This window comes from Triplophysa dalaica, chromosome 18 (assembly GCF_015846415.1).
Source record: "Triplophysa dalaica isolate WHDGS20190420 chromosome 18, ASM1584641v1, whole genome shotgun sequence".
Lineage (NCBI taxonomy): Eukaryota > Metazoa > Chordata > Actinopteri > Cypriniformes > Nemacheilidae > Triplophysa > Triplophysa dalaica.
Genome location: NC_079559.1, coordinates 5,137,864 through 5,160,372, shown reverse-complemented (window position 1 = coordinate 5,160,372; position 22,509 = coordinate 5,137,864). Strand labels below are relative to the sequence as shown.

The window sequence follows — 22,509 nt, the reverse complement described above, 5'->3', positions numbered from 1 at the left end:
GACCTCACGATACAGGCACATTTCAATGCGTCACAACATGGCCGCTTCCAACAACAAGTGAACAACAGTAACATATTTCCCCCAAAATATCTCATGTATTAAGTGTAAAATGCAGAATGATTTTATATAGTTTAAAAACGCCGTTTGGCAAGGTAATCAAAAATCACAAGTCCTGTGTTTTATGCTTAAAAACTCTTGCAAGCGATCATAGTTATCGTGTTTTGACACAGCCATAACAAACAGAACATACAGACAGATCTAAACGCGTAAAGCTTTATGTGTCCACAACGATGCTGAGTTTTCTCTATGCCAGGCAGTCGGGCCTTGACGACCCTGTTCGTCTGAGACGTGCAGAGTCTACACGAAGGTATTGCCATTAAATACTAAACTAACAATGCTAATATTAAACTTGATCTGTTTTTCTTTGTTTTCCCTTATCTGTGGTAACGTAATACATGTTTTGGTTCGGTTCCATCCGTTTTTTGTTATCCATGTAATTCATTTTAGTAATATGGCTTCATCAGTTACGTCTAATGTATGTTTAGGGTGCTGAGTCTGGAGTTGAACTACGACAGGGATGTTGACCGTATCCATGCCAACGGTATTAACACCCTTGACATTGAAGTTGTTGAAGGAAGATAGTAAGTTCTACTCCCCAAGCCCCGTGCAATATTATTTATAGCAAAGGCAGATCAAATATGCATACAAGATATATAGATTAAGTAAACATGTGAGCTCTTTTGCATTGCAGTATGTTGTCAGGTGGATCTGATGGAGTAATTGTGGTCTATGACCTGGAAAACAGCAGCAGGAAGCCTCATTACACTTGCAAAGCAGTCTGCACTGTAGGCAGGTAAGTGTGGCATCTTCATTATTCACAGTAGTTACAATTAGTTACAGTGACCAGCAGGTGTCAGCATTTCATATTCTAAATTTAATGTCACAGCGCTATATAAATGCCTCTGAAGTATTCTGATGTGTTTTTAAGATGCGTGACTTACAGCTCTGTTTTTGATGTAAAGGTCCAGTCGGTACGTTCATAAATTCAGTGTAGAAACAGTGCAGTGGTACCCACATGACACTGGAATGTTCATATCCAGCTCATTTGACAAAACCATGAAAGTGTGGGACACAGAAACTCTAAAGGTACGTCATCCATCACCACGAACCAACCAACTGATTGCATTGATTTGTAACTACTTAATCATAATCTATAAAATATGCTCTTAGATGTTTCGAAATACTATTGTAGAACCACATATCTCTTCTGTGGTCTCTCATATCCCTTATCTGTTGAGTTAAGCTATTTGCATCGTAACTGACATACAGACAGTGGTCTGGTAATGGTTAAACACATTCTGGTAGCCCCTTTAAGCTTTAAGTTCTACATGGGTGTATGTTTATGTATTTTTTGTAAACCTTGGGGGTAGCAATGTGTTTTTTGAAGTGTCATTATAATGGGGTTACATGTACATGATGTTGTTTTTTAGCCAGCTGAGGAGTTCCAGTTTGATGGGAATGTCTACTGCCATCACATGTCTACCATAGCCAGAAAGCACAGTCTTGTGGCAGGTGTGTTGTCTGCTTTTAGTTTGAAGGCTAAATCCAACATTGAGCACATAGCTATTCTGTAACACGTGTGATCATTCATTACACTTTGATGTCATGATAAAATCTAATTTAGACCTGGAAATAAACTAAAGATGAGGCTTTTAGTTCTAGTATAAGATTTGATAAAACACACTTGATGCTTTTAGTATATTTAGAACAGCGCAAACATTTTTCTTAGAAGTGAGAAATCCAGTAAGGACAGGTTATAAACACCTTTACGTCCATGTTTAATTTCTAACATTTACTCATCCTTCTTTGAGTTTCAATTATACAAACTTCCATGTCACATATCACACTTGTTCAATATTGTTTTATCGTTATGATGGGTTTTAATGATCTATAGTAAGTATGTTATCCAGAAGCATTTTAAAGATCATACATTTTGCCTACCAAATGCACAACATTAACTGGTGTGTTTTTCGTGACTTAACAATGTTATTGTAGGAGCCCAGTGTATTTGTGCTGTTGTCTTATTGTTCTCATTCAGTTCTGTTGTGCTCTGGGTTGGCAGTTGGTACTAAAGACCCTAAAGTGCAGCTTTGTGATCTGAAGTCTGGGTCTCGCATCCACATCCTGCAGGGTGAGTAATGTTTTTTGTGTGTGAATGGAGACAGCCCTGGTTGAGGGATATTGTACTCTTTTTAAAAGCCGAAGACCTCAAATGTGTTAAACAAAGAGAGATTGTTGACTCTTAAAGTAATAATTCAGCCCCCAATAAAAAATTTATCATAATGTTGTATGTATTTCTTTTGTGTGTGGAACAAAAAATAAGTTATTTTGAGAAATAGTGTTGTGTGTCCATACTATGAAAGTCTGTAGGGGACCAGTGTTGTTTGGATACAGACATTCTTTAGAATATCATCTTTTGTGTTCTGCATATGAAAAAAGTCATAATGGGTCTTTAGTTATCTAGTATATAAGATAATATGCATTCATCTGAGTTTCATATTCCTATATGATGGTTATGCGAATATAATGAGGGCTGTTAAATTGTCAGTTATGGTAAAGTGTGTTTTCTCTGGCAGGTCACAGGGGTGAGATCCTTTCAGTGAGATGGTCTCCACGATACGAGCACATTCTGGCCACTGCCAGGTAAGCACTTTAACACCTGTGCAAATGTAAGGGCTGATGTTTGCCTAAAGAAGAAGGGGTTATGACACACGCACATAGGCTTCACACCAGGATCTAATTGGTTGAAAGATCTTACAATCTGAACCTATTAGAAGAGGGATTCTTGCCATGGATCTTTTTAAGTTTGATTGTGAATGTCGGTGGCATGAGATGACCCTAACTCTTGTCTATGGGATTTCCGGGGGCAGCACTGACAGCAGGGTTCGTGTCTGGGATGTTAGAAGGGCTTCAGGGAGTCTTTTCACTTTGGACCAGCACAATGGAGACAAATCCAAAGCCTCATCCGAAGCAGGTGAATTGTGATCCTTTTGATCTTAGAAACACATCATTAGTAGATTTGAAGCAGTATTTTGTTGAAGCAAGAGCAATGTTTAAAATGCATTACTGAGTATCGCTAATACACATCGATTTGGAGAGAGCATGAGAAGTGATATGCAAGGTCAGATCATAGGCTTTCATCACTGTTATCAAGCTGTTGCCATAGCGACGAGTGCAGCGAGCGGAACTGAATGAGGACAATAACCTCTGTGTGAAAACTGCTGACAGCTCAGATTACAGCGCTAGACAAACACTTTTTACAGAATAAACCTTAGGAACAGATCTGCTCTTTCATCATTAACTGAGCTCTTCATTTGCATCCCATTCTTATCTCACATAAATCCTATATGTCACAAAACTAAATTGGAATAAATTGTTTGAATAGAATATTAAATAATGAAGTATGCAATCTTTCAAGATTCATTGCTTTCATAGTGAGGTTAAAGAACATGGTCCATAGTACATTCTGTTTTTACAGTATTTTTATTCATTTTTCAGTGAACACAGCCCATAACGGGCGAGCAAATGGATTGTGCTTCACAGACGACGGACTTTATCTCCTTACAACGGGGACGGATGATCGCATGCGTCTCTGGAATAGTGCCACGGGAGAAAACACGCTAGTAAGCAGCAGACTTTTACGTTATTCCTGAACTTTTCCATCAATTGTAAGGGTGGGCATCATTTACGGCTCTTTCTTTCCTCGCATGTCAAATCCCATGGTGTTATTTTTTCGCCATGGAATACATTTTTTTATGTTGTTGTTAAGTAAGACTCTTATGTAAATGTCTTGTGAAAAATGTCTTGTGCAAATGTGTTGTTTGACCAAAAGCTCATATCGCAAAAAAAAAATGCTTCTGCGATGAAGGGTTTGGTTTTTTAAGATTCAAAAGGCATTTCAGTAGCAGCTGAGATAGAATGCTGCCATACTTCTTAGTTATCATGGTAACAAGATAGGATCTCTTATAGTAATTTAAAGCTCTTGGGTAAGAGTCCAGTTTTTATTTTAGTACTTCAGACTTGTGTTAAGGATCTCACTGCAGGCTTTAGATCTTTATCTTTTGAACACAAGGGGTTCTTTCTCCCCACAGGTAAACTATGGAAAGGTTGTAAACGAGAGCCGGAAGGGCCTCAAGTTTGCCGTATCTAGGGGCTGCAGCCCAGAGTTTGTTTTTGTGCCATGCGGGAGCTCGGTGGCAGTGTACGGGCTTCACTCGGGAGAGCAGATCACTATGCTTAGAGGACATTATAATAATGTAGACTGCTGTGAGTTTCACTCAGATTACCAGGTAATACTCACACTGACTAGTTCAAACACACATTTGGTTATCTGAGCCTGTATCGTTGTTTGGTCACTGAAACTAGTTTAGAAGTTGAATTTAAGTAAAAAATAAATCTGTTTTATGTGTGTGTAGGAGCTGTACAGTGGAGGTAAAGACTGTAACATCCTGGCCTGGGTCCCGGTGCTAAGACAGCCTGACATTGAGGATGAAGGAGCCAACTCTACAAAGGTAGGAGCAACTGGCATGCCACTGGCAACACAAATGTCATGGTTTCAATTCGCAGGTAATCTAGATGGGACAGAAAGCTAATTTTATTTGTGCACACGTAAACACTCTTTGTTAGTGCCCTCACCTGCCTTAGACAGTAGATAAGATAATATCGGATAAACGGACATACACCATGCCCATTATGTCATGTATGCATTCAGACATATTGTAGATGTGGGATGTGCACCTGAGCTCAAGTGGCACATTAAGTTTGTTCATTCATAGTATATCTGAATTCATTTTGTGAGTCTGATATCCTGTTTTACCAGATTTTCTATCTAAGTTTAAATAGAAGGCTGATAGAAGGTGACCACACATTTAGTAATATTTGAAGAGCTTGGTTCCAAAATGAGATAACAATCTTTTCAAAAAACATGTTTTTATTGTGCTGTATTGTGGTAGTTAGCTGTATTTGTTTAGTTATTATGGCTTAAATCAAAACAAACCAACTGTAGTTTGATTGATATTAATTGGAATGCACAATAAAAAAACATTCAATCTCATTTTGGAAAACTCTTCATTTGTTTTCTATACCGTATAATCGTTGAAGCACATGAGTTTAATGTTTCAATATTCTGGATGTGTATTTTCACAGGGTGGAACACAAACTGCTGTTAATCCTGCTTTTGAAGATGCCTGGAGCAGTGAAGAAGACTAAAAGTCCCACATTTCGTTATTGATGAAGACCCACATGAACCATTCCTTCAGTGCCTTCACTACAGTTGTATATTGCATCAATAAATGCGTTTGTTTACATTTATTCATTTAGCAGAAATGGGCAGAAAAAAATCAAACATAGCTGGTCCTCGTCTTTAAATATGAACGTTTTCATTACTTTGTGCACCAGTGGCAGCTCGTTGCACTCTGCACCTGCCGATGTGTTTATTCAGACCTTTGGGTTTTTATATTTACATTACAGGTGTCTTGAGGTTTGACTACAGAATTTGCATTTCGCCTTGAGGTGGACTGCAAGTCTATCACTTAAAGACAATTTGTGTCATGATGTTTATACTGAGTAGAAATGTATGTATGTTTGTTTATCATGTACATAAATGGTGCCAAACATTCTGAATGAAAATCTTTTTAATGAATAAAAAAAGTGAAAAAAGTATGAATAGGGAAAACATGTAAACTGACACATGTTTCGTATTTGCAGAACTTTGAAAATACTATACAAACATTGTTTTTTGTCAATAAAAAACTTTTAGTAAATAGAAAACTCTCGTTGTCATTCCCGAATGGGTCTGCGTGAACTCGAGAAGCAATTCCAAGAGGCGCAACTGGTGATTTTGGGGAAACTGCGCGGCCGCCATTTTGGGGTGAAATTGCTAGAAAGCTGACGTGTTTGCAAGCGAGCCAAGGCTTTTGTCTTCATGCATTACCATCATTCAGGCTGAATTTCATCTTAATGTCTTAATTTTTTTACAAAGTTTAATCTGCGAACAGCCGAGTCTTTTTCACCCCAAAACGGCAGATGCGCTGGTGTTGCAATGGATTGAGTTTCGCTTCTCGTTACTATATCCCAGTATGTGCAATCGATTAAGCCATGGACACAAAATAGATTGCACACACTGAGACATACTAAAGGGAAGCAGAAGTGGCCATCGTTGCCTAGACAACTGTCACACACATCAAAATACAGCTCTTATTTCCATTAAGGTATTTATTCATTCATAATTTCGATTGGTATGTTTACTGTAAGCCTACATTTGTTTATTTTTTGACGCATCAGTTAAATAATTGATTAATGCAGCGAAGCGTCAGTTAACTCTGCCTACTCGCGGTGAGTTGTGGGTAATGTCGTTCGTGAGAGTGTGCATCATTCTGCACTTCGAAGTATCCGGGAATCTTTGGAATACTATTTTTAACATACTACGATTAGGGAAGTACTAATTCTACTTTCGGATACTATTAGGGCGGATAGTATGCTGACTGGAACGCAGGGGTGGCATCCACACTCTTAGGTGAAGTCCAACCCAACTTTCATGAAATGCTTCATTTCATGCGATCCACTCCACGTAGGTAACCCATAGAGTACAGGTATTCCAAGTCCCGACCAATCAGAGCCTTTGGTATCACAATCATGTGTAAGTCTCCGCCCACCGGCACTGTGGAGCGAGAAGACGGAACTCTCGCTGCTGCCGAAACGTGATTGATGGAGCTCGTGCAGACACACCCTTAGCTTTCAGTTTTAATGACTTTTTAGTTTTTAACTGACAGAGGTGGACAACGAGCGTGTCGGTGAACGTGGGAGGATCTATAGGGGTAAGTGGCAATAAAGATTTGAATTTTCGTCTGTTTTACGGAAGGACAGTTGCAAACTCACCTGGATGTAAGATCTCGTGTTGTTGTAAAAAGCGAATAAATTCAGTCTCTCCTGTTAAAAACTGTGATCGAATCAAAGATGGTGGTTATTGGAATTAATGATCTATACTGGTAATGTGTTTTGGATCTCTTCTTGTTGGGATGGTGTTATCATTAAGTCCCTCTGGAATAAGGCTCAAAACATTAAGTCATTTGAAATAGTTTAACTGGTAACGTTATTTGTAAGTATTAGTATTTGCATTGTTTTTTTTCACCTGGGGAGTACATCTTACTTTCAAGATGTTTACATTTAGTTAACCAATATTAAAACCTTCTGATTTCAGCTGTCAGTGTCACAGATGAGTAGTTTTACACTATGGTAGACATAGAAGTGCAAGAAGTGTGTTGCTAATGTAACCAACTGTGGAATCTGTCATGTTTTAGGGTAAATAAAATACAAACAACCATGACAAAATATGTTGTTGGGTCAGTTTTGATATTATTGAGGATTTTGAAGCCCCAGAGTTGAATGCACCTGTGAGAAGGGAAGTAGTTTTTCTCTCTGTCTCATGGCAACAGGCGTGTCGAGGCTTGTGGTGAAGATTACAGTATCCACGCAGACAAGTGCAACATAATTGGACTGGATCACCCTGAAACACATGTTGGATTAGTTTCTTCTCAAAACTCTTCTCACTCCTCCTCACTTGTTTCCAAACTCTGGTACACATTTTATGTTCAGTGTATTGTGAGGTCCCTTATTTACTTCACTAATATTTTGTAAGTATATGTACACATAGTACTGCATTTAAAGTAAATTAGATGCCTCATGAAAATTAAAATTAAAATGATTAAGATTTTGTTAATTTACATATTTTTGGGGTGTCTAATGTGGCTGTGACTTTTAGTACTGTATTATACGAATATCTAGGCAGTTCATTTCTACAAAATGCAAGACCTGCCCCACACTTTATTTGTGTCATGAACCTGTTAGTGTCTTCCTTTCTTGCGTGTCTCCAAATTGAACTGTTGTATTTGCATTCTGTATGCTACTGTACATTGTTCTCTGCCTTCCGCATCTCTTTGGTTGTCCACCCGCATTATCCTAAAGGCTGACTTCTGTGTCCCTAACATACACTGACTGCTGTCCATTGTGTCCAACACTTGCCTTCTTGTTCAGCTCCGAGGTTGCTGGAGAGAATGGAGGACGATCCAATTGTTGACTACTTATGTATTCACACAATACGTCCTTTCATGGTTGCTCCAAGAAAGAGTCCTTCTTGCATCTGCACTTAGGTGACAGATCACGCCATGCTATTTGATAAGGAGAACGTAAATATGAGTGACTGTTACTGTGTCATTACACATAGGTTACAGTATGTTGTTAATCTCAAGTTTCAAAGGCAGCAGTGGTACTAAAACAGGAAGAAGTGGCATTGTACATTTTGTGGGTACAGGTGGTGGATAGATCATCTATCTCCACACACACACATGTGCAAACCAAAATCTAATATTTATAACAAAACCTGAAATGTTCTATCTTAAGCTATCTAAATGTACAAATTGTTATGCATATCAAGCCTGTTCTTAACAAAAATGTAAAAACGTAATTTCTGTCAGATCCCCTTTGGGGTACACACTGTATTTTTTATAACACCGCATATTTACCATAATAATAATTCGTACAAATAAGTTACGTTTCTAAATTGGTCAAAGTTGTATTAAAAAATTGTGCTTGTACGAGACACAATGTGAAATATATGCTTGCAGTGTATCGAATTTAAGTTTACCTTAGGAGGTTAAGTATTAACATTTATTTGTATAACGCTTTTTCGAAATCTACTTTAAAGAAAGTGTGCATTTCAACATCACAAAACCAGAATAGTCTGTTATCGGAGGTGTTTTTAGGAATGTACATTTCTTAGATTATGCAGTTGGCTAATATCATGTATACTTTTAAGCAGAAATAGTGAGCATGGTAAAGCAACGTTAACATGTCAAGAAATGTGTCTTTAATCTAGATTTGAGATCTCAGAGTTTAGGAACCAATTGTTCTACCTCCTTTAGTAGACTTAGTAGTCTACTACCAGAAGTCTTGTATGTAGCAATACTTTGTAATTCCAGAATTTAAAGGTCCAGTGTGTAGGTAATATTGATATAAATACAACGTAATATACATACCTATGTCTTCAGAGGTGTTTAAAGACCTTACATATTGGGGGAGAGGGGTTACGTGAGCCATTGGTAGCAATTCGCAATCTCACTGCTAGATATGCTAAATTTCATACATTGGACCTTTAAAATTGTTGATGTTTCTGGGATGAGTTTCTCCTGAATGCACACAATCATTTCATCGCAATTGTTCTGTTTTACTGAGTGGGTCTTGATATTAAAAAACAAATGCTATTTTGCATTTACATTTTGACGTTTGTAATTTAGTTTTTCTTTAATTTCTTTAGGATTGGATTTTTGGCAGTGATGGCGATCCATGATTTAACAACCACAGCGGCACAGCTGTATGACAACTGGATCAAAGATGCAGGTAAGAATAGACACCCTTTTTAAATGTTTTAAATTCTTACTTCTTGAAATGTGAAGTAATAAAGAGAAGGTAGGATGGATACTATTATTTCTTCCCACCAGAAGATCCTGCATGCATTCATTGAATCCTCACTGATTATTACCGTAGTATAATAGTTTTTCACACATCAGTGTTTTATGTCAATCTCTACGAATAATGATGTAAGGCAACAACAAAACAAACATATTCACAAATCTGCTACAAATAAATATAATGCAGTTACTGTAGATGTCACGGCGTAATTCTTGCTATGCGATGTGATTTTAGACCCCAGGACAGAAGACTGGCTGCTCATGTCGTCTCCACTGCCACAAACCATCATTATTGCTTTGTACATCTACTTTGTGAGGTCACTGGGGCCCAGATTAATGGAGAACAGGAAGCCGTTTGAACTGAAGGAGGTCCTCATCGTCTACAATTTTAGCGTCGTGGCTTTTTCTCTTTACATGTGTTACGAGGTAATTATTATTTTCTTCGCTCGCAAGCAGTAGTGCACGTTCCCGTTTTAGAAGGTCACGAAAGTTTACGAAGTCACGTGGGTTTTGTCTTTTGTGATTTTTGCATGGATGAACGTGTTTGGCTGGATTCCTCTCCTTTGAATGATGCTGTCTTTTCAGTCACACGTGAAGGTGTTAAAGGGTGTGTAGAGTAGACTTAAAAGTCAGAAGCTAGCCAAATAACTGCATAATGTGATATGTTTCAAATTTAAGTAGAGTTGGTGATACACCTGTATGTACACTAGAAATGAATCGTTTTACTGTATATTTACATCAACTGGAGCAATACATAGCTAATGTTCCTTAAATTGCGGTAGCAGCAAATATGGTTTACATTTCACATATGTAAATGTTTCGTTGTTCTTGAATTTCTCTTTCTGCAGTTTGTCATGTCAGGTTGGGGAACAGGGTATTCGTTCCATTGTGATCTGGTAGACTACTCTCGGTCACCTCAAGCCACAAGGGTGAGCATGGAAGAAATGCTGCTTTACCTGCTGTGTGAAGGCCTAGCCGCACCCCCTACACCTGTTGTCTTATTTTGTAATCTGGCACTTTAAGGTATTTGGCTTGGGGAGTTGTTTGTCTAGTTGGCTTCCCAAGATCTAAATGTGAAATTGGTCAATGGATGCACAATTATAGACCTCTTCTGTACACACCTGCTGCTAAATAATACATTTAATTTGTATGTCTGATACAGTCTAAATAATGGTTTGAATGTAAAATCAGCGTGCATGTTTGTCTCTTTGACTCCAGATGGCATGGACTTGCTGGCTCTATTACTTCTCCAAGTTCATTGAGCTTTTAGACACTGTAAGTTACTCTTTTTCTGTTTATTATCATTTTTTCGTAATCTCATTTTTATTGGCTTTGCTGGCACAACAGCAAAATCGGTTTGAAAAGTTCGGTGATGACTGAACGTGAAAATTGGTTTGTAAATATGGTTGTCAATACCCTAGAAACGCTGAATAAAGTGTATGTATAAAATGGATTAGGAAAAGCAAGATGGCAGCCAGTCTTTTACTAGTCCTTTTTACTAGTGGGTCGAGGGCGGAGATGAAAAATGGAATTCTTTGTTTTAGGGAGGCACCTTTATGGCTGACGTGCTTGTTTTTCTTGCAGAGCAGCAATAAAACCTGAGCTCTATTTTCAGCATCAGTGGAATGCAAATAAATATCAGTTGGTTTCATTCTTTCTTTTGTAAAAAACAACTACAGTGATGGACTTTAGTGTTAGGGCTGTTCAACGATTAATCGTGGTTAATCTCATCCAGAATAAAAATTAAATTACATAATATATGTCTGTGTACTGTGCACATTCATTTTGTATTTACAAACACATACATATATCATAAGGTTTATATATAATTTCAATAATATATACATATAAATATGTACATGCAAATATTTCCTAAATATATATAAGTAGTTTTAATTAATATGTACAACGCACAGACGAACTGTATATTATGTTAATGTTATTGTACGGCATTAGAGGAAATGTTTCTATTTGAAACAAAAAATTGCAGGTAACTTCATGTGCTTTTCTTTTTTATGTTGTCAACTGACCTTTCTGAACGTAAATCATCATTTGTTTATATTAATTTACGTTAAGTTGGTTACCAAATGGTTTTAGCAAATTGGATTATAGAAATGTACAATAATAACACTGTTTTGGGATTATAGGCATCATAACAATTAAATATGAAAGCTGTCATTTCATCTCCACATCAACACGTTGCTTCATCACGTTGGCATGAGTTGGATTCCTGCACTCAATTTGTACTATTAGTTGAGTTACTTCATCAGGCAGTTTGATGTTACACTGATTTTGAGATTTCGTTTTTTTTTTTAATTTTGAGAGCCAATGTTTTATTCACACTTTTCTAGGGGAGTCAACCTTGGATTTCTTTATTCACATATTAAAACTGACAAAAAGTAAAGTGTTTAACCAATTTAAAATATAACCGTTAACTTTCAATGCCTCTTATGGACAGATTTTCTTTGTGCTGAGGAAAAAACGCAATCAGGTCACCTTCTTGCACGTCTACCATCATTCCATCATGCCTTTCACCTGGTGGTTTGGTGTCCGGTTCGCTCCAGGTGCGTCTTCTGAGACTCCGTAAGTACATCTAAAAAGAGGCTTTTTTAATATCGGGCATCTGTTTGTTTTGCAGGTGGCATCGGGACGTTTCACGCCCTTCTAAACTGCATCGTTCATGTAATCATGTACACATACTATGGCCTGTCAGCCCTGGGCCCTGCCTACCAGAAGTATTTATGGTGGAAAAAGCATTTGACTTCAGTACAGCTAGTATGTGTAACAAAATATTTCATTTCCATTTCACCCTTAATGTTTTTGAACATTGTTGTATTCGGGCTGGTCATTTAGAAGTCCATTATGATTATTTTATTCTCTTTCCTCAGATCCAGTTTGTCATTATAACCACTCATATATGCCAGTACTTCTTCATGAAAGACTGCCCTTACCAGTACCCCATATTCATCTACATCATCGCTCTCTATGGCATCGTCTTCCTTCTCCTCTTCCTCAACTTCTGGTATCACGCCTACACAAAAGGCAAGAGGCTTCCCAAAGTCTTGCAAAGTTCAAACCTGTCGCAGAACAACAATGGCATTTACCGCAAGAAGGAATAACCGGTGAGACCTGATCAACGAATCGGCAGTGACAATCTTCCTACGACAGGCGTGTGGCTGCATTTTTATATCAGGAATATTTAAACGTACACCTTAAAGGTTTATCTCAACCTTCTGGGCTAGCGTACAACAGTTCTTCCTGTTTTTTACCGTCCACCGGGCATCTGAGTTGAAGTGGGTCATTGCCCTAAGAGCTGTTTGCATTGCCACTCCTTTCTCTCACTTGTTTTCTGCATAATGGTGTGTTTCTAGTTCCTCTTTAATGAGATATGAATGAGACACAAACCTTCTGGATCCTCCCTCACGGCAGTCACATTGTTTTATTGACGTTTTAGCTATAATTTTTGTATATTTAGCTCTTTACGTCTCTATTTTTGCCCACATCAGCTTAATAACTTGGAGATTTAAGCTCCCACAACTCAAATCTGTTCTTTCCCTACTAAGAATGCTCTGCCATGTACAGGAGGTGCTATTGTCTGTAATATATTGTGGGTTTCACCCGCTACATGTGACATTTGAGTTCAGAGTGAATGATAGATATGCCATTACTGTCCTTGAAGGAACCGATGCATGAAAATTGCTCTTTTGGTGAAACAGGACAGGAATTGTGACGCTCTGCTACTATGTCTGTAATATGTTTATTTTTCATATGCGTTGTCATGAATGTTTCAGGCTGTTTGGCCTGGACAGGAGCCCATGCTATTTTTGTATTAAGAAACGGAGTATGTTAATTGATAGTTTTAAATATTTATGTAAAAAATAAATGAGGCATTCCATTATATTGCTTGTTTGGGTGTTTAATGGACTGACTGCATCAGTTGTGCGTGTCTAAAGACGTCCCTAAAAGTGAGCTTGACCTGAAAATATTTGGGTTCTCTGTATAAATGCCTTTGTTCCAGTGAACACAGAGAAAGATATTTGGAAGAATGTTATCAATTTTTAGTTCTGTGACATCATCCACTTCCATATTAGGATTTTTTTTGTTCTGCTGAACACGTGTATATATGGGTCAATGACGTGTTTTGTGTCCAAATTCAATATTTTCCTAAAAAGAATTTGAATAAATACATGTCATATATCAAATGGATCTACAATATGTCCTTTATAAGAAACCCTTTTCATTTTATTGAAATTCAATAGATTTTTTGAGTTTTGGTGTTTGAAAGACCAAAAATGTCAGGTGGTGCGACCGTCCGAACATACAAACAGAGAACAAAACTGAGAAATAAATGTTAATTTTCTCAATAAAATTCTTAATAAAATATTTTGGCATGATTTTATGTTAAATTTCTTATATATGAGGGGAAAAATACTCAGTGCTAAATACATTAAATGTATATTATTTTAAATTAATATATGGTCGCACCACCTGACATTTTCTTATTTGTCATTGACCCATATATATTTTGAAGAATTTAGGAAAACAAAGAGTTCTCGGGCACCTTTGACTAGCAATTAATCCTTCATGCTATAGTAGTCAACTGAAAATGATAAACATTCATTCAAATATCTTTCTTTATACAGGTATGAAATTACATTAGTGTGACTTAATGATGACAGAATGTTCATTTTTGGATGAACTATCCCTTCAAGACAATGCAGTATATTTTTGGTGAAGGAAATCAGTATCGTTTGAGATGTGCGTGACTGTGTGATGTAATTTATTATTAAACAAACTAAATGATGCTTATTTGAAAATAAAATATTTTTATATGGGTTAAGTTGAGGAGTAATCTTGGTTGGTGGGTAGAACATACAGTTTGTACAGTATAAAAGCCATTATGTTTAGTACAGAAAATCCTCACAATGTCTAAAAATGAGCATGTGTGAAAAAGTTTGAAATGCACTTACAGCAGAGGTTTTCAATGGGGGGCTGGTCTTTTTGGGGGGCCCTTTTATAATAAATACACTTTTTTTTATTTAACGTAATGCTTAAAAAATATTTTATTGGGTAGAAACTTTGAGTTATTGTGAGAAGGTGTTTTTTAAATATTATTGGAGTCGAAAAGGTTGAGATCACAGCTCCCCCATGTGGTGTAAACAGTTATGGAAGCAAACAACATGTGTGCAGAAAAGGGAGGATATGGGATGGAAAGTAATCTTGTTGCCGAAAAGCAATATTAATGTAGAAGCCCAAAAATAGTTTGTAATTTGCCTGAATTATTATATGAATTATTATAATTTGCTGATGTCATTTCATCAGTTTTCCTGTAGTTTACATGGCTGAATATTGCTAGAACAGCAAGATTATGGGTTTGATTCCCAGGGAACACACACTGATATATATATATATGTCTTGAATGCCTTTAAATCCCTTTGGATAAAAATGTTTAAATGTAAAAAGACTGAAAAAAAACTGTAACTGAGGTAACTTTAATGCTTGAAGTTGCATTATTGCTGAATAGGAGGATTATGTCAATTTACACTCTTTAGAAGTGAAATAAATGGATGTGCTTTCATGTTCTAAAACCAAACAGTCTGTATTTACCATCCAAGTGGAAAGAAAATCATAATCTCTCTTGAGGTGTTGGAAAGTCAAAAATACTGTATTTTACCCAAAGTCTTGCATTGACCCTAAAAGTACCATGGAACAAAACATCATTTGCAATGGAAAACTAAAGAATGGTTTGGAAAGAGGAATTTTGGATGGTTTATAGTAGAACAAACACATATGAGCGTTCACCTCCAGCTCACGAGCAAAAACAACAGAATTCCCCTCAAAGCATTTTTCACTGATGCTTCATGGGTCCTTTTGGTCCAGCAGTTTAGAAGTAGGTCACAGTTCCCCAGAATGTGTGAACCAGCAGGTCAGAATAAATCTAGAATAACACTCACAGTTGTCTATAGTTTTCCCTGTAAACCTTCTACTCTGTCATTTCAAGGTGGGCTTTCCTAATTCGATGAATTTGCAGTCTTTGCAAACCTTATACTTTGTCATGCAAGATTTAAATAAAAAACAGCTTTCAAACGCTGCAGGAGGACTTCAATGCACAAATGAACACATGAAATGCCAAGCAGCCCCTGTAGTCAAATAATGTATAAAAATAAAAGCCGGGTCCCTGATTTTAATGTGGTTGTGGTGTTATTGTGATAGCCACCAATGGTGTTTTTGTATTGCACATGTCTGAACATCATCATGTAGACTAAATGTGGATATGCATTTAGTCAGATAAACAAAATACTTTAGGGTGCAAGGAATGTTGTTGATCGAGGGATTAAATCAACAAATGTGCTTAGTAGCTTTCTAATGCTGGTCCAACAGATGCGCTACAGATATTCAGATTCAACAGATGCACATATTTTGATCTTGACAACTTTGTATCTGCCCATACATGTGCTGTATGTGGAAACAGTGGGGCAGATGGGAACTCATGACATCGCATGACAGCTTGGTGCTATGGACGAAGCGAGCCAGACCACAATATTTATAAACAGCCCTGACGTTTACTGTGTGTCTAAATCTGATACCCACATAACTCAATTTCCCATTAAATATCACATAAACAAAAACAAACGTATTGTGAAAACTCGAGACATACACACAAAAATGTTCAAGAGTGATGCATTACAAAACATGAAATGTTTGCTTTCCTTGTTCCTATGAACGACACAGACCCTGAGAACCTAAATGACTTTATGACGAACATTATATGTGTTCGTGACTCTTTGAATGTCAGTTTGTGATGTTTGGATGTTTATGAGAAATGTTCCCCAAAGCAATTTAGGTACTTAAAGGGATAGTCATCCCAAAAATGAAACATCTGTCATTACAAACCTGTATGAATTTCTTTCTTTTGCAAAACAAAAAAGAAGATATTTTGAAGAATGCTGGTAACTGCACAACATGGGACCCTGTGATTTTTTTGTATGGACACTGACACATTTCTCAAAACATCCTCTCTTTGTGTTTTGTTTTGATTGACATGTGGGTGGAAAAAGGATGTCATCATTTTGATTTTTAGGTGGACTATCTCTTTAAGTTCCTAAAAATGTACAAAAATCCAAGCTTAAGATAAAATATCAAATCAAGGTATTTACTTTTAAACAACTATATATAGCACACTACCACACTTTCCAGCAAAAAATGTTGTTAGGTTTTAAATGATAAAGTATGAAATATAATCTTAAAATGTATATATTTCACTTGACTACCAACTGAACATTTCTATAATTCTAGAAGAAACAATATACCATCATTTTGATTTCATACAACATTTAAACGTTTCACATTTGAATGTATGATTGTAAATGTTGCATTTGTAATGAAATGCATTCAGTTTTAATTGTCCAAAAACTTCCTGAAGCCACAATAGTTTAAAAAAGCAACTCAGTGTCAAATGAGCAAAGCATCCTGGGAAGACACCACAAAGGAGCAACACAACTGCAGTCACAGGTCCAATTTGAATGATTAATTAAAGCTGTATGAGCCCCAGACAGTGTTTTTCCCCCCGGCGCACGTAACCCCCTCAATTCCGAGAGAATTTAAGACGTTCAGCCAGTAGAAGCATCCCGCTGCGATGCTGCAGTGGCCCCTGTTTTTTTAAACATCTCTCTAGTCTGTGCCGGAGGAACTTTGGGGAGGGGTGGAGGACAGGAGCAAGGAGTTGTGATTGGCTGAGAGGGTGGGAACTCTGATATTCTTCCATTATTAAACCAAAGAGCATCACGGCACAAGACACAGTGTCACAGGAAGCAAAGGCAACTCAGACATTCCATTCTGGTTTTGCTGGAGCGTGTCAGCGTTGCTCAGTCCCTGGAGGATTACATCTGTGCATTGCGTGTTCTCTCACTCCAAAGAGAAGAGTAAGTTTCCTTTTACAGTGTTTCTTATTTATACATTTGTATTCTTAGTACACAGTAGGTGAGAAGGGGGCACGTGTCTGTATATTCAAGCCAGTCTGTTGATGTCTCTGCGTGTCTTGGGTTTAAATGTGCGTGCCAATTGAGAGATGAGTGCAAGGTGACATTTGGGCACATGACCTCTTCAGAAAACTCTTTCTGGGTGTCGCATGCAACACTTTATAACAGAGACCCTTGGTGGCATTAGCATCCTTAATCTATAAATAGATCAATCCAGTACTGGCTACACTCGGGGTGAACCGGGAAGTCTTCATAATCTTACTTAAGGATGAAGTGTTATGGTCCACATGTTCTTGTTTATTTTGATTCTTATCTAACAGATATGGCGGTCACTTTTGCAGAAAGATGTTCGTGGAAATATACTTACAGTCTTGTGTTTTCCTTTCAGATGTTTTCGATTTAACTCATGTGTTTAACTCAGCCGTGTGGGAGTGAATCTGAGTTTGTAAAGGGTATGATGTGACATATTACAAATAAAGTGGTGATTTGGTATTAATCAACAATTTTGGACTACACAGACATCGAATAAAAATGTAATATGATTTCTTAATAGTTTAGGAAGTGAAAGCAAATAAACATTTACACCAGTTTCCTTGCATCTCGAACAAGATTTCCCAAATGTTCTCAAATGTCGTTTTTCTTTCCAGCGTATAGTTTTACGATCAGCATAAATGTTGAATCCGGCACCAGAAATCAAAAAGGCGTGTGATGATATATTTATGATGTCAGGAAGGCCAGCTGATGATCTCATAGATGACACCGCCCCCCCAAAAACATCTGTGTTACTAATCAGTTCCTCGTGGCAGCTTCATTTCAAACCACAATATTACTGCTGGTGTGCAACATTTACAGCCAGCCTGAGCAATTAAAAGACTTCAATCCACACACGGGGCACAAACTCCCGCTGTTGTCTATGAGTAACATCTCCCACGCGCTGAACAAAAGCATCATCAAATATTAGCTGCATAAAACGACCATGCCAAAGTAACTGTTAACTTGTCATACCTTCTTACATTCAAACAAATCTTGGTTGTTAGCTCACGGTGGGTATAGAGAAAATAAAAAGGTTGCCTTTGTTTAGTTACAGATATTTTTCCAACTCAACCTGCCACGGTGCCTGTGTCCATCTGGTTCCAGTGTTCGCTGTGTGAGCCAATTCACAATTAAGTCATATATTTAATAATTTCGAGCATGTTTAATGGTGTATGGTGGGAAAGTGTGCAGGCATATCTGGGAATATACCAGCGAATACAGGCACGTGTTTGTGCCCTGTGGTTGTGTCACTTTTATGTAACATTGTAAAAATAATACATAAAAACTGTTGAATAGTATGGTAAATACATTAACATTTAGTCATTTAGCAGACACTTTTATCCAAAGCGACTTACGGAGAGTTCAGGGAGCAATAAGCGATATGTCATTCAGGAGTAATAATACAATAGGTGCTAATACAAAGTAACTAGTGTCAACAAAAGCTAGACCGCTACCTGTTGAGAGAAAGAGAGGGTGAGTGTTTCTCTTTGGTGTGTTTTTTATTTTTTATCATTTGACAAGCATTCACAGAAGAGAAGGTTTTGGTTCGTTTTTTGAATGTTGTGAGAGATGTGGTTGACCGGACTGAGCTAGGAAAAATGTTCCACAAGGAAGGATTCGTGAACGAGAACGAGTGGGAAAGCGATTTACTGCCCTTATGAGAAGGCAATACAAGATGCCGCTGGTTTGCTGAATGTAGGGTTCTTGATGGGATGTAGGAGTGTAGGAGGGTGTGAAAGTATGCCGGTGCAGATCCAGTGATAGTCCTGTTGTCATGGTTTCACCTCTCCTGGTCAGGTATTTCTTGGTTTAGAGGTGGAATCATACAGAATCCTTTGTTTCATGTGGGGAGAGATGTTTTTTGACCTTGTGGTCTTCCATACTCTCCCCGAGTCTCGTCATCGTTCCTACCCTCCTGTTTCCTAGTTTGTGTTTATTAGCTTCCCCTGAGTGTTAATCCCTTGCGTCTGTTCCCTCTTGGTTCCTCTCCCTTTAAAACATCCTCATGTTCATTGTCCTGGGCTGGTCCATTGTGTATGCTGTATGTCTTACCTCGTTGTAAGCTGTGGTTTCCTCGTACCTCGTACCTCGTACCTCGTACCTCGTACCTCGTACCTCGTACCTCGTTCCTGGTCACTATTTGAATGTTCCTGGTTACTGTTCCCCTGCCTTAGTAAGTTTAGTCAGTGTTTACTTCAAGTGTTTGTTTTTTATAGTTTAATAAGTCAGTGTTGATTGTTAAAGTTTAAACTTTCCTGTCCTATTTTCCCCCTCGTGGGTTTTTGTTTTGCCCTTTGTGTCAGTCTTGTTTATTGTGAATAAAATACCCTGTTAACCCCCTACTATCTTGTCTCGTCCTGAGTCCTGCCTGCAATTGGGTTCATCCTTGAGTTCCGTGACACCTGTAGGCAAGCATTAGTCACTTGATTCTGATACGGGCTTCAACCGGTAGCCAGTGGAGAAAGATGAAAAGTGTCACATGAGCCCTTTTGGGCAGTTGCAAGATGAGGCGTGCTGCTGCGTTCTGAACCAGCTGGAGTGGTTTGATAGCCTTTGCAGGAAGACCAGCAAGGAGAGCATGGCAGTAGTCCAACCTTGAGATCACCAGGGCCTGTCCAAGGTTGTTGTGTATGTGGAAAAAAGCAGCGGTCCAAGCACCGATCCCTGAGGGACCCCATAGATCATGCGGTCAGCAGTGGACAGCGAGCCCCACCATATCACCCTGAAGGATCTGCCGGAGAGGTAGGATTTGAACCAGCGGAGAAGAGAGCCAGAGATTCCTAGAGATGATATGGTTACTGGCAGTATCTGGTGATTTTCAAACGCTTCAGATAAGTCTAGCACAGGGGTGTCCAAAGTCAGTCCTGGAGGGCCTGTGTCCTGCGAAGTTTAGCTTCAACCCTAATCAAACACACCTGAACAGCTAATCAAGGTCCCACAAAGCAGACTAGAAACTTCTAAACCGGTGTGTTGAGTCAAGTTGGAGCTAAACTCTGCAGGACTGTGGCCCTCCAGGACCGACATTGGACACACCTGGTCTAGCAGAATCTGGACCGAGGATTTAGATTCTGCCTTGGCTAGCCGCAGTGCTTCTGTGACCTATAGCAGAGCAGTCTCAGTGGAGAGGTTTGTTTTGAAGCCAGACTGCTTGTCATCCAGTAGTTTATTCAGGGATAGGTAGGAAGACACCTGGTTGAAATCTGCCCTTTCAAGTGGTTTTTCAATAAATGGGAGGAGAGAGACATGACTGTAACTATGGGTAGGTGTGGCATCGGAGATGCATTTATTTATACAAAAATATACAAATGAGCAAAATGAGACATAAAGTGTCCTAAGGGGACATATTGTGTAAATAAGTGAGAGTGGGGTATTCTCAAGGTGAGAAGGGGCTCAGTGAGGAAGAGGGAGTGATGAATACGTTTGGTTCAGGTAAGGGGCGGAGTCATAGTTGCTGAACACCCTCTGATTTCATTAGTGAGGTGAAAGGGGCGGAGCCTTTCTTAAACTACTCAGCATCATATAAACTCCTGCCAGGCCACCACATTGATATAAATTGTAGTAAAATTTGTATATAAAAGAGCACATTTAAAATATACACCTAGAATGCATTGCAATCCTAGTTCATTACAGAATACTTATTGATCAGAAACCATTTTACAAAGGTACATTTGACGTGTTTTAAGGGGAAACCTGCGTTTCTAGACCTAGATTAAAATAACTTCCTACACACACTATTCCAGGAAAAAAAATTAATCCATGAATGAAGTTGTAAATCGTGCATGAGTCCTTTGGAAGGTTATTGTTTTTTCTCATTTATATGCGAAGAGAATTAACATCCCATATTGTAAAATTGCTTGATTGATTAAAGATCATCAGTTTTGCACACGCTTTTGCCGTCAGTTTGTTTTGACTTTAAATCTTGAATTTCTATAAAAGGAAGGAAAGAACGTGGAAAAACACATCTGTCTAAGCTCACCTTGTCCTGTGAGAGGGCCTTAACATGACAGCATCTTGATTTCAGGTCTAAAAATAACTTCCTCCTGCTCTGAATCTCAATGCAAAAAACAGCATATATGGACATAGGAGGACTTTGTTCATTTTCCACTTTCAGATTGTGTTTTAAGATACCCCAATTTAGTATTTCACATGCAGAGACTAGGGATTCATACTGGAGCAACATTTAAAGGCAAAAGAGAACAATTTTTCCAAACTCTCTCATGACACATGAATAATAGCCTTGACAGAAATACGGAATCATGGAAAAACATGACCTTAAAGATGTAGGTGACACTGATATATACGTACGTTATTAGAAATGACCACAATGTGGGTTTAATGTAAATAAATGATATTAAGTGTATATGGTATACATTGTCCATACATTTCCTGTTGCTCTGTTTTCCATACCCAATAATATTTTAAGTATTGAAAAAAAAAAAAAATTCACTATCAGGAAAATGACCAAAATAAGTGTGGGTTGTAAGTGCTGATAACCAACTTCAGGGGCTGTTGCATTTATAGTTCAGAAAATAATGTGGTTTGAATTTACAAAGGTTATATTGCATTTCCCATGGAAAATATTCTATAAACAAGAAATGATATATAGCCAAATATAGCCTGTGACACCCGAAAAGTTTGCCTAAGGGAAATAATGATCTGGGAAAGAGTTTATATTTTCAGCTGTAATTGAATCATGTGCCCAGCTTTGAAAAACACAGCACTTTCCAGTGTAAATAGTACCGTAAAGAGAACCGTGGTTTTTCTTGAGTTTATAATGTAAAGAAAATCAAAACAACCATTCTTCACATGGTAACTTTAATTAATCGTTTTCAATTTTTTTAATGCCACAGATACACAACAGTGGTACATCACATTGCCAGAGAGAAATAAATAAAAGAAACAATACAGAAAAATAAAAATGTCACTTCATAAGCTGAGTGCTTCTAAACTATTACATGTTTTCAAAGTTTTTT

At 37.9% G+C, this 22,509-nt stretch overlaps 3 protein-coding genes across 4 annotated transcripts in view; all 3 read left to right on the top strand.

Annotated features, from left to right (window-relative positions):
- Positions 1-46: 46 nt before the first annotated feature.
- ercc8 (excision repair cross-complementation group 8) lies at positions 47-5,761 on the top strand. The gene is made up of 12 exons (XM_056729621.1): positions 47-367; positions 546-641; positions 752-853; positions 1,023-1,146; positions 1,491-1,572; positions 2,123-2,191; positions 2,637-2,703; positions 2,931-3,034; positions 3,559-3,683; positions 4,152-4,349; positions 4,476-4,571; positions 5,206-5,761. Exons 1-12 carry the CDS (start codon positions 291-293, stop codon positions 5,266-5,268), a joined length of 1,203 nt encoding a protein of 400 aa, XP_056585599.1. The 5' UTR covers positions 47-290; the 3' UTR covers positions 5,269-5,761.
- A 954-nt stretch (positions 5,762-6,715) lies between these two features.
- On the top strand, positions 6,716-13,422 carry elovl7a (ELOVL fatty acid elongase 7a). 2 transcript variants are annotated; one of them, XM_056729623.1, is made up of 8 exons: positions 6,716-6,875; positions 9,371-9,453; positions 9,760-9,950; positions 10,373-10,453; positions 10,743-10,799; positions 11,983-12,088; positions 12,163-12,299; positions 12,413-13,422. In XM_056729623.1, the coding sequence occupies exons 2-8, from the start codon at positions 9,390-9,392 to the stop codon at positions 12,641-12,643; spliced, it is 867 nt and encodes a 288-aa protein (XP_056585601.1). In that variant the 5' UTR covers positions 6,716-6,875; positions 9,371-9,389; the 3' UTR covers positions 12,644-13,422. The 2 variants fall into 2 exon arrangements, with proteins under 2 accessions (XP_056585601.1, XP_056585600.1); XM_056729622.1 differs by lacking the exon at positions 6,716-6,875 and adding an exon at positions 6,926-7,046.
- A 3,923-nt stretch (positions 13,423-17,345) lies between these two features.
- LOC130407156 (cAMP-specific 3',5'-cyclic phosphodiesterase 4D-like) overlaps positions 17,346-22,509 on the top strand; it is a 101,261-nt gene continuing 96,097 nt past the window's right edge. The window contains exon 1 of the mRNA XM_056729854.1: positions 17,346-17,446. The gene's annotated coding sequence lies outside the window, so the exon portion shown is untranslated. The remainder of the gene's footprint in view (positions 17,447-22,509) is intronic.

Coding starts and splice junctions, on each gene's coding strand:
- ercc8 (XM_056729621.1), top strand. CDS start 291: ATGCTGAGTTTTCTCTATGCCAGGCAGTCGGGCCTTGACGACCCTGTT. Junction 1,573..2,122: donor AAAGCACAGTCTTGTGGCAG/GTGTGTTGTCTG, acceptor CTGGGTTGGCAG/TTGGTACTAAAGACCCTAAA. Junction 4,350..4,475: donor AGTTTCACTCAGATTACCAG/GTAATACTCACA, acceptor ATGTGTGTGTAG/GAGCTGTACAGTGGAGGTAA.
- elovl7a (XM_056729622.1), top strand. CDS start 7,015: ATGGTGGTTATTGGAATTAATGATCTATACTG. Junction 9,454..9,759: donor CAACTGGATCAAAGATGCAG/GTAAGAATAGAC, acceptor ATGTGATTTTAG/ACCCCAGGACAGAAGACTGG. Junction 9,951..10,372: donor CTCTTTACATGTGTTACGAG/GTAATTATTATT, acceptor CTCTTTCTGCAG/TTTGTCATGTCAGGTTGGGG.